Source organism: Puma concolor, chromosome A3 (assembly GCF_028749965.1).
Source record: "Puma concolor isolate L17-30 chromosome A3, mPumCon1.1.hap2, whole genome shotgun sequence".
In the NCBI taxonomy this organism is placed as follows: Eukaryota; Metazoa; Chordata; class Mammalia; order Carnivora; family Felidae; genus Puma; species Puma concolor.
The window spans coordinates 77,723,752-77,738,307 of NC_141669.1; the positions used below are offsets into that span (position 1 = coordinate 77,723,752).

The 14,556-nt window shown below is 39.6% G+C and overlaps 1 protein-coding gene across 5 annotated transcripts in view; it reads right to left on the minus strand.

The window, feature by feature from the left end:
• Nucleotides 1-14,556, minus strand: part of PLEKHH2 (pleckstrin homology, MyTH4 and FERM domain containing H2) — a 115,606-nt gene that overhangs the window by 40,817 nt on the left and 60,233 nt on the right. For 4 of the 5 annotated variants that reach the window (XR_015249252.1, XR_015249254.1, XR_015249253.1 and 1 more), the window contains exons 15-17: nucleotides 13,100-13,258; nucleotides 4,627-4,707; nucleotides 604-783 (exon numbers count right to left, since the gene is read on the minus strand). Coding sequence is in view for 2 of the 5 variants with exons in the window: in XM_086701216.1 (XP_086557342.1) it covers nucleotides 604-783; nucleotides 4,627-4,707; nucleotides 13,100-13,258 (420 nt within the window). In the remaining 3 variants the exon portion in view is untranslated. The remainder of the gene's footprint in view (nucleotides 1-603; nucleotides 784-4,626; nucleotides 4,708-13,099; nucleotides 13,259-14,556) is intronic. The other variant, XM_086701214.1, reaches the window with a different exon arrangement.

A 14,556-nucleotide genomic window follows, 5' to 3' on the forward strand; every position in this document is an offset into this window, starting at 1 on the left:
CCAAGAGTCAGATGCTCAACCTATTGAGCCATCGAGGTGTCCCTTGTTTTATGTTATATTAACTTTTATACTGTTTACTTATTACATATACACATAATACATACAATAATTCATTTTTAATTGTATCTAAACCAAAATTTTGTTGAAAATGAGTCAAAAATAAAAGGGAGAGGTTTTAGAGTCACCCTGAAATACCCAGTCTGAGACATCCACATTTTGATCTAACTAAAGCAAACGTACTAATTTCAGCCTTGAGATTACTTTGTTTTTACTTTTTTTTTAATGTTTATTTATTTTTGAGAGAGAGAGACAGAGCATGAGCAGGGGAGGGGCAGATTGAGAGGGAGACACAGAACCTGAAGCAGGCTCCAGGCTCCAAGCTGTCAGCACAGAGCCTGATTGAGATTACTTTTAATGAGAGGATAGAGAAATGACACATTTGAACAAGGCTCATTTCCAGGGAAATGAAGAAGCTCTGCAAACAGGGCTGCAAGTCTGACAAGGTCTCTTCTTTGTGTCCATAAAATTGATTTGAAAATCATTACCAGATCTTAATGACGTCAGTGTACTTCATTCAAATTCAACCAGGAAGTCCCTAGGTACCTTTTCATGCTTGGATCCAATTAGGAGGTAAGTTGGACCTTGGTCTTTGGGATGGATCACGATGGTGTAATGTGTGGATAATAGACTTCGCCCACTGGCTTCATAATCTTCATCTGAATCACAGGATCTGTCAACCTCTTCAACTTTAGCTTCCCAGAGTTTGATCTGACCTAAAGGAAACTAAAGTAAATGTTAGTAATTTTGAGGAAGACACTTTCTAGATCTTTTCCTACTAAAATTTTTCATAGTCCTTTTCATTCTTACCTATATAAAGCACACTTTTTTTTTTTCAATGAATGCCCAAAGACAATTGGGTTATCCACATTGTTACAACAGTAGTGGTCACAAGTAAAATACCCAATTATAATATAAAAGAACAGTTTGAATAGCAGACAAGAAGCTAGTTCTGTACGGTGGTTTGGATTATTCATTACACTGAAATGACCCATTACCTACTCAAACAATTATGTAACTCAGTCAAAATATTCATTTGACTTTCCCCCCACAGAACTGATGTGATGATTAAGGTATTGGATCAAAAGGACAAGCGTAGACCAAGTCTCAATGCTATTCATAGAAAAAGTGACAAGGTTAGGCAGCTGATACGAAGAAGTGTGATTAATTACCATCTTAAAGCCAATGTGTTTCAAGGATATTTATTAACATATGGAATCTATCACAAAGCAATGCCATGATTTCTTCCATTTTACTTTAAGAGTAAGAAAAACTTCCTAAAACTGATTTACATTAAATTTTACCTACTTTTATTGACAAAAGCCATCCTATCTGCTGAGTTGAATATTTAGCACATTTGTTTTAAAACTTTTGTTTTAATTAAGTACGATTTATTCCAGGAAAACAAACGGTCTGCTTCAGATTTACAGCTTCTAAAATATTTTATCAGGTTTGCAATTGCAGTCTGAAAATGTTTATTCTAACCTAGGGATATTTACCAATATCCATTTTCATGCTCAGGCCCAGGGCTCAGTGTGGGGCTCTCTTCCCACGTGCACTCACTTTCCAGGTGATCTCATCCAAGCTCATGGTTTTCGTGACAGCATAATTAGCTGTCCTCATGTTTATAACTACAGACTCACTATCTCTACTTACCTGTCTAACAGCATCTCAAACAACCTACTCTGCTCAGTCTCCTCTAAGTTGTTGGCAACATTATCTTTCCAGCTATTTAGGTCCCAAACCTTGACATCAACACTGACCGTCTCACTACTCCTCAAATACATGAGGCATGCTCCCGCCTCAGGGCCTTTACACTTGCTATTCCCTCTGCCTAGCATGTTATTGCCTGAAATATCCACATGGCTACTCTTTTACTTCCTTCAGAGCCTAATTAAAACATTAGCTTCTCAGTGAGGTCTTACCTGTATATCTTAACTGAAATATTATCTGCCTAATAGCTGATTAATAGTAAAAAATGATTTAATTCATTTAATTAAACTTGTTCTCTTTCATGAAAGCCATGACTTCTCATTAAATTAATAAGTATTTTCTCGGTAGTCACTCTGTGCAAAGCACTCTGGGCACTGAATGAAGAAAATTTGCTTTTGAAGGAAAAACGCAAAATTAACTTACCTACACTTTCAGAAAAAGACAAGCAGTAAAAGAAAAGCCAAATAAATAAATAAATAAATAAATAATAAATACTATTTTAAATTTACTGAATAAATACAATTTTATTTATTAAATATATTTATTATACATTTATAGCAGAAGATTTGTAATAATAAGTAGCAAGCTTTTAAAAATGGGAAAAAGAAAACTAATTCTACTGTGATAATACATGACAATCCTACCCTAATTGTGTGCTTTAGATATATCCCTATGAAAATCGAGGTTTCGGGGCGCCTGGGTGGCGCAGTCGGTTAGGCGTCCGACTTCAGCCAGGTCACGATCTCGCGGTCCGTGAGTTCGAGCCCCGCGTCAGGCTCTGGGCTGATGGCTCGGAGCCTGGAGCCTGTTTCCGATTCTGTGTCTCCCTCTCTCTCTGCCCCTCCCCCGTTCATGCTCTGTCTCTCTCTGTCCCAAAAATAAATAAACGTTGAAAAAAAAAAAAATTTAAAAAAAAAAAGAAAATCGAGGTTTCATCCATCCGAATATTTAAAGACCATTATTCATTTTAACCAAAGGATTCACCAAGCCTCCATAAACAGTAAACAGACCTAGTGCTTTTAACTATTTTGACTGAATAAAAGAAGACGCTAATCCAGATTAAAAACAAATTGTTTCTGAAACATCTCTTGCACAAAAAGAAGTAGGTTTATATGGATTCACAAGCATTCTCAATACTTTTCTAGTGATTACAATGGAATTCTACTCATCCATCTACTTCTTCTGACTCGTTTCTTCTGTGACCAACCTTATCCACTTTTATTACATTATTACTAATCATTAGTGAGAATAAGTTCTCTTTTAGCAAAATTTAAATAAATTTCTATGTTTAAAACAAATGCTTATTATAGGAAGTATAGAAAGATATAGGAAAAGAGAATGTAAAAAATCATCCATAAATTCTACCATCACAGATAATTACTCAATATTTTGGGACAGTTCTTTCCCATCTTCTGCTATGCATATTTTTACATAGATGTGCCGGCCTGAGAATTATAAACTCAGCATCCCAACCATCCACTCCTAAAATCTCCCTGTAACTGCAGAAGAGAAGTTGGGAACTACATCTGTCGGAATCCCCTTCCCTCCAGGGTTCTCAGCTAGAGCCTGCCTCTGAGATATTCTACATGAGGTGTGGAGCGTAAGGGGAAGGAGAAGTTGTTACTCTCTTGAGACGCTTGCAGTCAGATGTGTGGGCTGATGTGAGAGTCACAGAGCTTTCTCCTAAACTGTTGAGGACGAACTACCTCTGTGCTTTGGGTCAGGATTATACTGAATGTAGAATTTTATATTGTGCTTATTTTATATTCTTATGTAAGCATTCCCTACATTACTTCGGAGGTATAATTTTTAATAGCTCTGTTAATTCCCATCCCATGAGCAACATCGAGAAAAAAGGCATGCATTTTAAATATAGCTGGTTGGAACTGAGAGTGCAGTCTGAAAATGCAGCAGAGAAGTAACTAACTGACCTACGTGACGTGGTCACTGGATCAAGAAGCCTGGTCTCATTGATGCAGAAATTAGTCACAGGCTGCCATTCTGTGGGGCTCGCATCAGTATTTTATGCAAGTACTTTTGGCACATGTTGATCCAATTTTTAGTTTCAGTAATCCAAAGGTGATGAGGAGTACCCACAATGATAGCCAGGCATACACTTCACCTGTGAAAGCTATCCCATCTTTTTCTTTTTTTTATTTATGTATTTTTGAGAGAGAGAGAGAAAGAGAGAGAGAGCAAGGGAGGGACAAGGGGAGAGAGAGAGAGAGAGAGAGAGAGAGAGAGAGAGAGAATTCCAAGCAGGCTCCACGCTGTGAGCAAAGAGTCTGATGTGGGCCTTGATCCCACGAACCATGAGATCATGACCTGAACTGAAACCAAGAGTTGGATGCTTAACCAACTGAGCCACCCAAGCACCCCTCCCATCTTTGTACTCTGAAAGTGTACTCATGACTGGAGATAACTCAAGTTCTTTTGGGGATGAGATGAGTTTAAAAATGAATACAAGGATATAAACAGGTAGAGGATGGATAGATAAGTGGTATCTAGGGATTTGAGAGCCTGGGACAGGACTGGAATCTTTTCCCTCCCCAGATTTTCGTTCCTATCTTGCTGTTCCCTTCATTCAGAACCTGGGCAAATATAAGAAATCGACAGCTTAGAATGGGGAAGATTTTTCTCTTCTAAGACAAAGATACATTAAGTAAAAGTTGCCAAGAGTTATAATTAAGAGTCAAGACCCTTGTGGGTGTGTGGTTACCCCAGTAATAAATTTTTGCAAGATTTCAACCTTATCAAACACTCTGAAGTTTTTGTTAGCAACGGAAGAGTGAAAGAGAAAATTTAAGCCACAACAAAGAAATGCCTCTAATCAGCTTATTAAAAAGACATACATACCTTATCTTCTTGACTACGAAAATAATACAATGTTTTTCCTATAAGCGTACACCAGACTCTCTTGGAGTAGCCATGCTTTACCTGAAATCATATTTCAAAGAATTACAAATGTAGCTCAGAACTCTGACACCGTGAAGTGTAGCATATACACTCCACCTGAAACTGTACTCGAATCCAGTTCGCTCAAGGTATAGATATTCCAACTAGATTGTCCAAATGCAGTTTAAGATTTACCTGTTTGGCTTTAGTGCTCACCATTCAACACTTAACAAATTTTTGCTGTATGTCAAGTACGATGCCTCTAGGGCTAAGACGTCAAAGACGAACAAAACAAGATGCCCATTTCACAAGTAAGTTTATTTCATAATTTCTGTGTTTTACAGATTTTCAGTAATCGTGTGGCTCTCTGGGTTAACCCCCTAATAATGTTAGAAATGAGAAGATTAAAACCTAAAAAAATTCTAGTGCTTTCCCAAATATTAAAGATTCACTCTTCAAAACATCTGATGCCTTCTCCAGAAGGATTCATGCAAAATATTAAAATCTGTAATTATATACTGAGTACTGCCTATGTGTCAGGAAATATGTCAAGTGAGTTGGACAGAATTTGATTCTACCTCTTGACTTTGAATAGTTAGAGATTGCTCTAGGGTCTGTGCATTTTATAATTTAAGCGAAGGGACTCAGGAAGGCCTTGCTGACATTGAGTCAAGGCTCTGAAGGAGGTGGATGAGCCATACGGTCATCTGAGGGAAGAACACTGGTATGGCCGAGAGATGGTGTGTCTGAGACTGAGCAAGTGAGGCGAGAGGTCGCCGTGGAAGGGACATGAAGGGTGGGGGTGGGAGGCATGCATGTCTTACAGGGCCCTTGTAATGACTTACACTGAAATGGACTGTTCTGACAGGAATACACTGAGAAGAAAAGAAATAACTTCCATAATAGAGTTTACAGGAGGCAAGTCACCCGAGTTGAAAAGGCCTGTTTTTTGAGGTCAAATGGACCAAAGCTTCAACTGCAGTTCTGCATCATGCTAGATGCATGTCCTCAGGCAACTGACTTAACCTTTCAGCCTTCTGGTCCATAATGTGGGATTATTGTATACCTTATTGGGCTGATGTGATGACCAAGGGAGAAAAGTAAATAAAGGATAATAGTAGTTACTCAATAAATGCTTCCTTCCTCACTATGAATAAGGTGCAGTAAAACCACATGTTATTTAAACCCACACACATAGCCAGACTTTGGGCTGTGGTCTTAAGCAAACACCACCATCCAACAGTTTGATGGATTTAGAATTCGCTCGAGCAAAAACAAAAAAGGTTTCATTTGGCAAGACATATTTCAGTTTAATTAAAGTTAGAAACAGAAATTTACAGATAAATATCCTGTAAGTTCTAAACAGTTTGTATCACCCAGTTGTTCCTTTCTTTCTTTCTTCCTTCCTTCCTTCCTTCCTTCCTTCCTTCCTTCCTTCCTTCCTTCCTTCCTTCCTTTCTTTCTTTCTTTTTCTTTTAAACAAAACCCAGAAGGGCCTCTCATCAAAACTGGAGTACAATGCATCTGGCTGTAGAGAGCATACTTTTGAAATGATTTATCTTTCGAGTAGCACAACGTGTACCTTTGAAGAACTACAAGTTAACAAAGGCCATTGCCAATTCACTGTAAAAACTGTGTTTTAAAAACAGTCTATCTTTATGTGTACATCTGATTGTATTAGAATTTCTTAAAACTAACTTATTCTGAAAAACTCATAGTAAAGCAAATTATGATAGAAGAATCCTCATAAAAATTTAAAGGCAACCTCCAACCCTAGGGCTTCGGCAAACAAAGTAACTGAGTCATTTTTTTACCTTGAATCTATAACAAAGGGACTTCCTATCAGTTCTGTCTGAAACTTTAAAGACACGGTATATCATACCCTGATTAGCCTCTGTCATCACACAAAATATAAACTGCCACAGTCGTCTCTCCTCTCCTAAACATTCATGCCTCCAGCATTCTCCACCATAAATCCTGTCACCAGTGTTGCTGACTTCCAAATTGAGGTGAAAGTCTTGTGATAATAATGCCTCGCATTTTGGGAGTGTTTATGATGTGCCAGACACTGTTCTAAAGCACTTTATAAGCTTAAATAATTCATTTCATCCTCGGGGCGCCTCGGTGGTTCAATTGGTTAAGCATCCGACTTCGGCTCAGGTCATGATCTTGCAGCTCGTGGGTTCGGGTCCCACGTCAGGCTCTGTGCTGACAGCTCAGAGCCTGGAACCTGCTTCAGATTCTGTGTCTCCCTCTCTCTGCCCCTCCCCCGCGCGCGCGCGCGCACACACACACACACACTCTCTCTCTCTCTCTCTCTTAAAAATAAACATTAAAAAATTAAAACAAATTTCAATCTTCCCAACACCCTGTGAGGTTGTCACTATGATTATCCTTCCGCTTTACAGATGAAGACAGTAAGGCAAAGAGCCTGCAAGCAACCTATTCAAGGTCACACAAGGGCAAGTGGCAAAGCCAGGACTTGCGCCCTTGCTCTTGCCCTAGCCTCTTTCCCTCACTGCCTCTCTACATCCTTAACTCACAGTTTCATGCTCTCTTCATTTCCACTAACTTTTGGTGTCCCTCCATTTTTGTCCCTCCATCCCCTCCACCACACCCTCGACTTTTTTTCTTCACTGGAAACTGCTCCACTTTTGAAACTGACATTTTAGGGGCGCCGGGGTGGCGCAGTCGGTTAAGCGTCCGACTTCAGCCAGGTCACGATCTCGCGGTCCGTGAGTTCGAGCCCCGCGTCGGACTCTGGGCTGATGGCTCAGAGCCTGGAGCCTGTTTCCGATTCTGTGTCTCCCTCTCTCTCTGACCCTCCCCCGTTCATGCTCTGTCTCTCTCTCTGTCCCAAAAATAAATAAACGTTGAAAAAAAAAAAAAAAGAAACTGACATTTTATTCTCTGATCTCAACCTTCTTCCCCTCCTTCCTTCTCTCCTTATTCACACCACTCCTGTTCTTTGACCTCTTTCCAAACAGTAAGTCCCCTGATTCTTCCATTTTATTCCAGTTTATCAGTTCTCTCCTGGCCTCTCTTCCCTTCCTCCCAATCTTGGGTCCTGGTTTGGTCATAAAACACCTCTTGCTCCAAGGGCTGGGATTGTGTCGCATTTTCTGCTTCGAACATATACACTCAATACAATTTCATCTCCATTTGCTTTTAGGTAATCCAGTGAAGAGTGTGGGAAGAGAGAGGGAAGGTTATGGGGGGCTTTCTGCCATAACATTAGCCATAGTTAACAACTTAAAATTGGGTGATAAATATATGAGGTTCGTGTCATTATTCCTTCTACTTCCACACATTTGAAAATGCCCAGAATGAAACATTAATTTCAAATCATCACCTTGATAGGCATGTATAAAGCAAGTAAAGTTAATTACAGAATCTAGGTGGTGGGAATATGGGTGTTCACTATAAAACTGTCTTCCAACTTTTCTGCATAATTGAAAATTTACATAATAAAATATTAGGAAAAAATGACTATCCTCACATTTACATTGCTACAATGTAAATTCTCTGCTCCTATTTCTGGGCATCTGAAGATGTAAGAGAAAAATAACAAGTTCCAATCACTAAAGTCAGGTGGGTCCTAGTAACACTTAGCAATCTTTCTATTTGCCCTTGAGTATATCCCTATGTCCCTGATTATTCTCAATCCTTTCCCTCATTCTCACTACATAATTTTGTCTTATGGAGTAATCTTCATCAAGAAAATTGATGATATCAGGCGTGATCTCATTCAATGCCTGACAAACTTAGATATTCATCCTTCCTCACCTTTCTGCCAGTCCAGCCCTTCCACCCTACCCACCATGCCCACTCACCATGACTCCCCACTTTGCCTACCACCACACTTGCCCACTATGGCCTTCCACCATGTCCTTCTGCCATGCCCTTCCACCATGCCCGCCCACCATGTCTTTCCACCATGTCCTTCCACCATGCCTGCCCACCATGTCCTTCCACCATGCCCGCCTACCATGCACACCCACCATGATCACCTACCATGTCCTTCCACTATGCCCTTCCACCATGCCCATCTACCATGCCCACCCACCATGCCTGCCTGCCATGATCGCCCAACATGCTTGCCCACTATGCCCTTCCACCATTCCTGCCCACCATGCTCACCCACCATGCCTGCCTACCATGTCCTTCCACCATGCCCACCTACCATGCATGCCCACCATGATCACCCACAATGCTTGCCCACTATGTCCTTCCACCATGTCCTTCCACCATGCCCACCTACCATGCCGACCAACCATGCTCGCCCACCTACTTCTTTTGAGCTTCATTTCCCACTTCTCCCCATCCTGGTTTCTTCCTCTCAGTTTGCAAACTCAAGGTATGCCTTTCCTGTCCTAAAAATGCCTCTCCTGACACCATGTTCCCTTCAGCTTCATTCCCTCTAATGTGCTGGACCAGGTGGACAGTACTCTGAACTCAAATACTGCACTTACTCATCTACCCTTTGTCCTTCAACACACTGCAATGTGCCTTGCTTGCGAGAACTCCACTGCCTGCAGACCCCTCCCACCCAGTCACACACTCCACTTCCACGATCCCATTACCTACTTTCCAGGGTCTCTTCACATATCTCCTTTGTATGCTCTCAGCTTTTGTAAAACCCAGTGTTCCAGCAGGAGCCCCCCACTCTTCCACCACACACGTGTCCCTGGGAGACTTCTGTCATCATCATGAATTCAACCACTACATTCATGCTGAGAATTCCCCAAATTCTTCTCTCCAACCCAGCCTCCTCCTCTGATGTAGACTCATTGGCACTGCTTGACGGACTTCTTAATTCTTAACTCAGGTGTCCTCAAAGCTCTAAAAATTGGCATGGTCCAAAATAACCTTTGAATTATCCTAAAACTGTTCCTCCTCCCTGAGCTGTCTTATGTGGCACCATCTTTCACCCAGCCAACCATTTGCACTTCCTAACCCTGAATTCAACCAATCTAACTGAAGACTTTACCTCCTCTCATTATTTAAATTCACCTTCTCTTCTCTTTCCCTATGACCAGCTCAGCATCTCATCCCCTTCACAAGAACAACTTCTGCTAACTGTTTTTAGAACTTCTTTCCACCTTGCCCCCTGCAAATCCACCTTCCTCTCAGCAGAGTGATCTATTAGCAACATGAACATGCCCCTGCCTCTGTTACAAACCTGAAGGGTTCCACATCACATTCAGGGTGAAGAATAAAGTCTTTAACAAGACAAAAAGTCCCTCCATGACCAGGCCCCTCCACCTTGTTCTCCAAAGGACATGTTTTCAGCGTATATGGCACCGCTTTGAGATACTGTCTTTGTTCCCACTGTCTCCTAGCCTGGGATACCTTCCCTGCCCATTTCCATTTGGTATAACAATTCCTTCTCTTCCCTGAAGACTCAACACAAATAAATCTTCTCTGAGAAGTTGTTCCTGATCCCACAGCCTAAATTAGATTTCCCTGTGACCTTACTATGCCTCTCATAATTGCACTTGGTACATATTATAATATGCTAAGTCCCTTTCTTTCCCAATAGATTATGCGGCTCTTTGAGGAATGGGGGGTGGGGAGGGGCCAATGGCCTATTCATGTTGATATCCTCCAGCCCATTGGCTGGCATGTGGTAACTACTCAATAATTTTTTTTTTTAATAAATGACTTTTTATAGAGAAAATGTTCTTCCTAAGTATTAAAAGTTGCAAGAGTGAATATCCAGAATCAAATTAGTCAAGTTCTTAATATCTACCTACATATTTCTGTACTTAATAACAACGTGACAGCCTGAGAAAACGTCCTCCCCTGCAAAGTATTCAAGTGCTGTTCTGCAGTAGCTTAAATTGTAGCCTGAGTGTGAGCTCAGAACAAGTCACTCAGAATAACTGAGGCAAGAGTTTCTCTTATAAGGCTCTGAGGGCGACAATATGGGGGTGGACATGAAAATGGTAGGAAGGAAACCTAATAAGCATCCTGTCTATAAACCCAAATGGTTTAGTCATCTGATAATCACATCTACTTATGCTCATTTAAAACGCAAGTATGAGATGGGAGGCAGGGAATAGCAGAAATGTAATATGCAGAAACTGACAATGCCATGTGGATAAAGTAAAAACAATCAAACAAACACACGGTGGAACAAGTAACCAACCCTTAGCCACAGGATCATATTAAAGTCTAAGGGTTTGATACACATGGTCCTTGAAACAGGAAGACAACTAGTTATTATGAATTATAGTAAGAATATGATTTAAAGCATCACTGTGTTCACTGGAAAGTATATATTTGCATAATACTAAGAAGTTTCTAAGTCATCAGTAACTGAAAAAATATTTTCATGGTACTGTAACATTTTGGAAAAAACAGAGCACAACTCGGTGAATTTTTTCTCCTACTTTTGGTGTAGCTGGTCAATCTTTGTAAATATTACTGAATAGCACCCACATTAATGCTAGCTATGGTGACATAACTCTTCTAAATCTAAATTTTTAACTTATGTAAACAAAGCACATGAAGGATGAGTGGTTACTCAGAGGTTATTTTTGTGTGTAATACTTTATGCATAAATATTTTATTATATTTTTCTAAGAGTGACCAATTTTTAAGTTTAAAAATAATATTTATCTTAGGATTCTTACTCTTTCTTTCTTTTTTCTTTTTTTAATTTTTTTTTCAAAGTTTATTTATTTTTGAGACAGAGAGAGACAGAGCATGAACAGGGGAGGAGCAGAGACAGAGGGAGACACAGAATCTGAAACAGGCTGCAGGCTCTGAGCGGTCAGCACAGAGCCCGATGCGGGGCTCGAACTCACGGACCGTGAGATCATGACCTGAGCCGAAGTCCCGAAGTCGAATGCTTAACCGACCAAGCCACCCAGGCGCCCCAAGGATTCTTACTCTTTCTAAAAAAACTTAGAAAACAGAATTAAGCAAGAATAAAATCACATAGCGCTAACCAATATGTCTTGGTATATTTCATATTCAGACCTTTTTCTATAGATGCATATAAATAAGTGGGATAATAATATAATACTGCATTCTATTTATTTTATCACCTAACAGTGTGTCATAACATATTCCTATAGCACTAAATATTCTTTTACAATATTTAAAATGGCTGCATAGTAGGAGTGCCTGGGTGGCTCAGTTGGTTAAGTGCCTGACTCTTGATTTCTGCTCAGGTCATGATCTCACGGTTCATGAGTTCGAGCCCTGCGGTGGGCTCTGAGCTGACAGCACAAGGCCTGCTTGGGATTCTCTCTCTCTCTGCCCTCCCTCACTCATGTGTGCTCTCTTTCTCTCAAAATAAATAAACTTTAAAAAATAAAAAACAAATAAAATGGCTGCATAGTGAAGCATTATCTGATTATATGTACTTATTTAAACTATCCCCTACTCTACATTTAAGTTGATCCCAATTTGTCTTTGTTATAAACCATGCCATGCATGTAATCTTTCTGGGGCAATGGAAACATTCTGTATCTTGACAGAGTGACTGTAAATATTTGTCAACACTCATCAAACTCTACATTTAAGATCTGCATTTTAGTGTATGCTAATTATATCTCATTTTTTAAAAATAGGAAAAAAACAAACCATGCTGTGATAGACATTCTTATACTTAAATATTTGGCAAATTAAAACCATTTCCTAAGTATAAATTTCTTGGACTGAGATTGCTGAATGAAAAGGTCTGTATAAATGTTTTTAAACATTTAATATTCATTCATTTGTTCATTCAAAAGCATTCACTGAATTAACACTTGGATCAAGACACTGCCAAATTCCTTTTTTTTTTTTCCAAATTGCCTTCTAAAGTAATAAGCTCACTCATTTTGTGTCAATACTATGTTTCATAATTTTAAAAAATATCCACCCTTTGACCAGATTTTTTTAAAGTTTATTTATTTATTTTGAGAGAGAGTGCGCAAGCAGGAAGAGAAAGAGGGAGAGAGAGAGAATTCCAAGCAGGCTCCTCCCTGTCAGCGCAGAGCCCGATACGGGGTTAAAACTCACAAATTGTGAGATCACGACCTGAGCCAAAACCAAGAGTCAGACGCTTGACCAACTAAGCCACCCTGGCGCTCCCAGAGTTTTTAAAATATTGTTTGTATTTTTTCGTCTACCAGCTCTACTTCTTTCCCATTGTGTCCTTTGTTCCTTTCCCCCCACGTTGGTATTTATCCTTTACTTATTCATTAGAAAAGCTTGGTTTTTACACATTTTAAATGCTTTCCCAAGCTTTTCAACTGTCTTTTCAAAATTCCGCTTAGGGAATTTTTGATGGTTAGAACACTTGGCATCATAAGCAAAAGACACTTCCCACCCCAAGATAATATACATTTTCAATACACATACTCTCTGACACCCACTTACGATCAGTGGGGCTGACTCCCCAGCTGCCCAGGACACTGCACTGTACTAAAGTTCCTACCTTGGTGAGCAATCCCTTCACCGTGGGTTTGCCCTCAGGCTGCAGAAAATGTGGGTCGGCAGCTTGTACTCGGAGAACATTCTGCAATACTTTAATCCATTCTTCCAATATATTGGGAGAATCTGCAGTCAGATAGTAGGTGTGTTTTTCAGTGGTCAGCTGGAACAGGATGAGAAAGAGATAGGAAAGGAAACTCTGAAGATATAGGATAATTAGCATTTCCCTGTCTCTCCTAAAAACAACATTAATTAACATAGAAACAAACATGCCATACCTTGAATCCTAGGTGCTAAATAAATGACTCCACAGATAATTTAGAATAGTTTAACCAGATTGTGAGAATTACAATAATTAACTTTGTGTTGGAATCATTGTTTTCACTTTAGTTTAAAGTTTTTCAGAGTGTTAAACTTTCGCGTCATCATTTTTTATCTTGCTTATTTGTTACATTTTCTTTTTCTCCTTTAAATGTGCTACAGTCTCCCAGCTGTTGAAGTGAGCAGTAGCATGACTGGAGACTGTAATAAAATAATATATTTTTTGCAAATAAAGAGGAATTATTTGTTATAGAAATAAAAATTAATTATAAATAAAATAAGAAGTCCTTGCTTATAAAGAAGAGAAATTCTTACAACTAACATGTGATCAGATATTATGAATTAGCAAGTTTTCAGTCTCAAATGAACCACATTTTGAAATTTCCAAATATTTCAGAACTTTGTAGATTATTCTTATCTGCCATGCTTCCAGACAAAGCTTTCCTTCTACTTTTCTCCCTTCTACTTTTTTGGGCAGTTCTCAGGTATTAATTATCTCCTGAAAACATAGACAATGAGCCTTTCTTTTTTTTTTTTTTTTTTTTATTATTTTTAAAAAAATTTTTTTTTTCAACGTTTATTTATTTTTGGGACAGAGAGAGACAGAGCATGAACGGGGGAGGGGCAGAGAGAGAGGGAGACACAGCATCGGAAACAGGCTCCACGCTCTGAGCCATCAGCCCAGAGCCTGACGCGGGGCTCGAACTCACGGACCGCGAGATCGTGACCTGGCTGAAGTCGGATGCCTAGCCGACTGCGCCACCCAGGCGCCCCGACAATGAGCCTTTCTGATAAATGTTCATTATACCCTCTGAAGGAGCAAGATAAGAAAATAATAATAATTATTATTTTTAAAATATTTTTAAATTTATCTATTTTAAGAGAGAGAAAGTTGGGAAGGGGCAGAAAGGGAGAGGGAGAGAAAGAATCCCAAGCAGGCTTTGCACTGTCAGCACAGAGCCCAACACAGGGCCTGAACCCGCGAACCATGAGATCATGACCTGAACTGAAATCAGAGGGTGGATGCTTAACTGATTGAACCACCCATGAGCCCCAAGAAAATATTAATTATTGAAGGTATTTCAGATAAAGTATCTGAATTTATTTATTTATTTATTTATTTTTAATTTTCTTTTAATG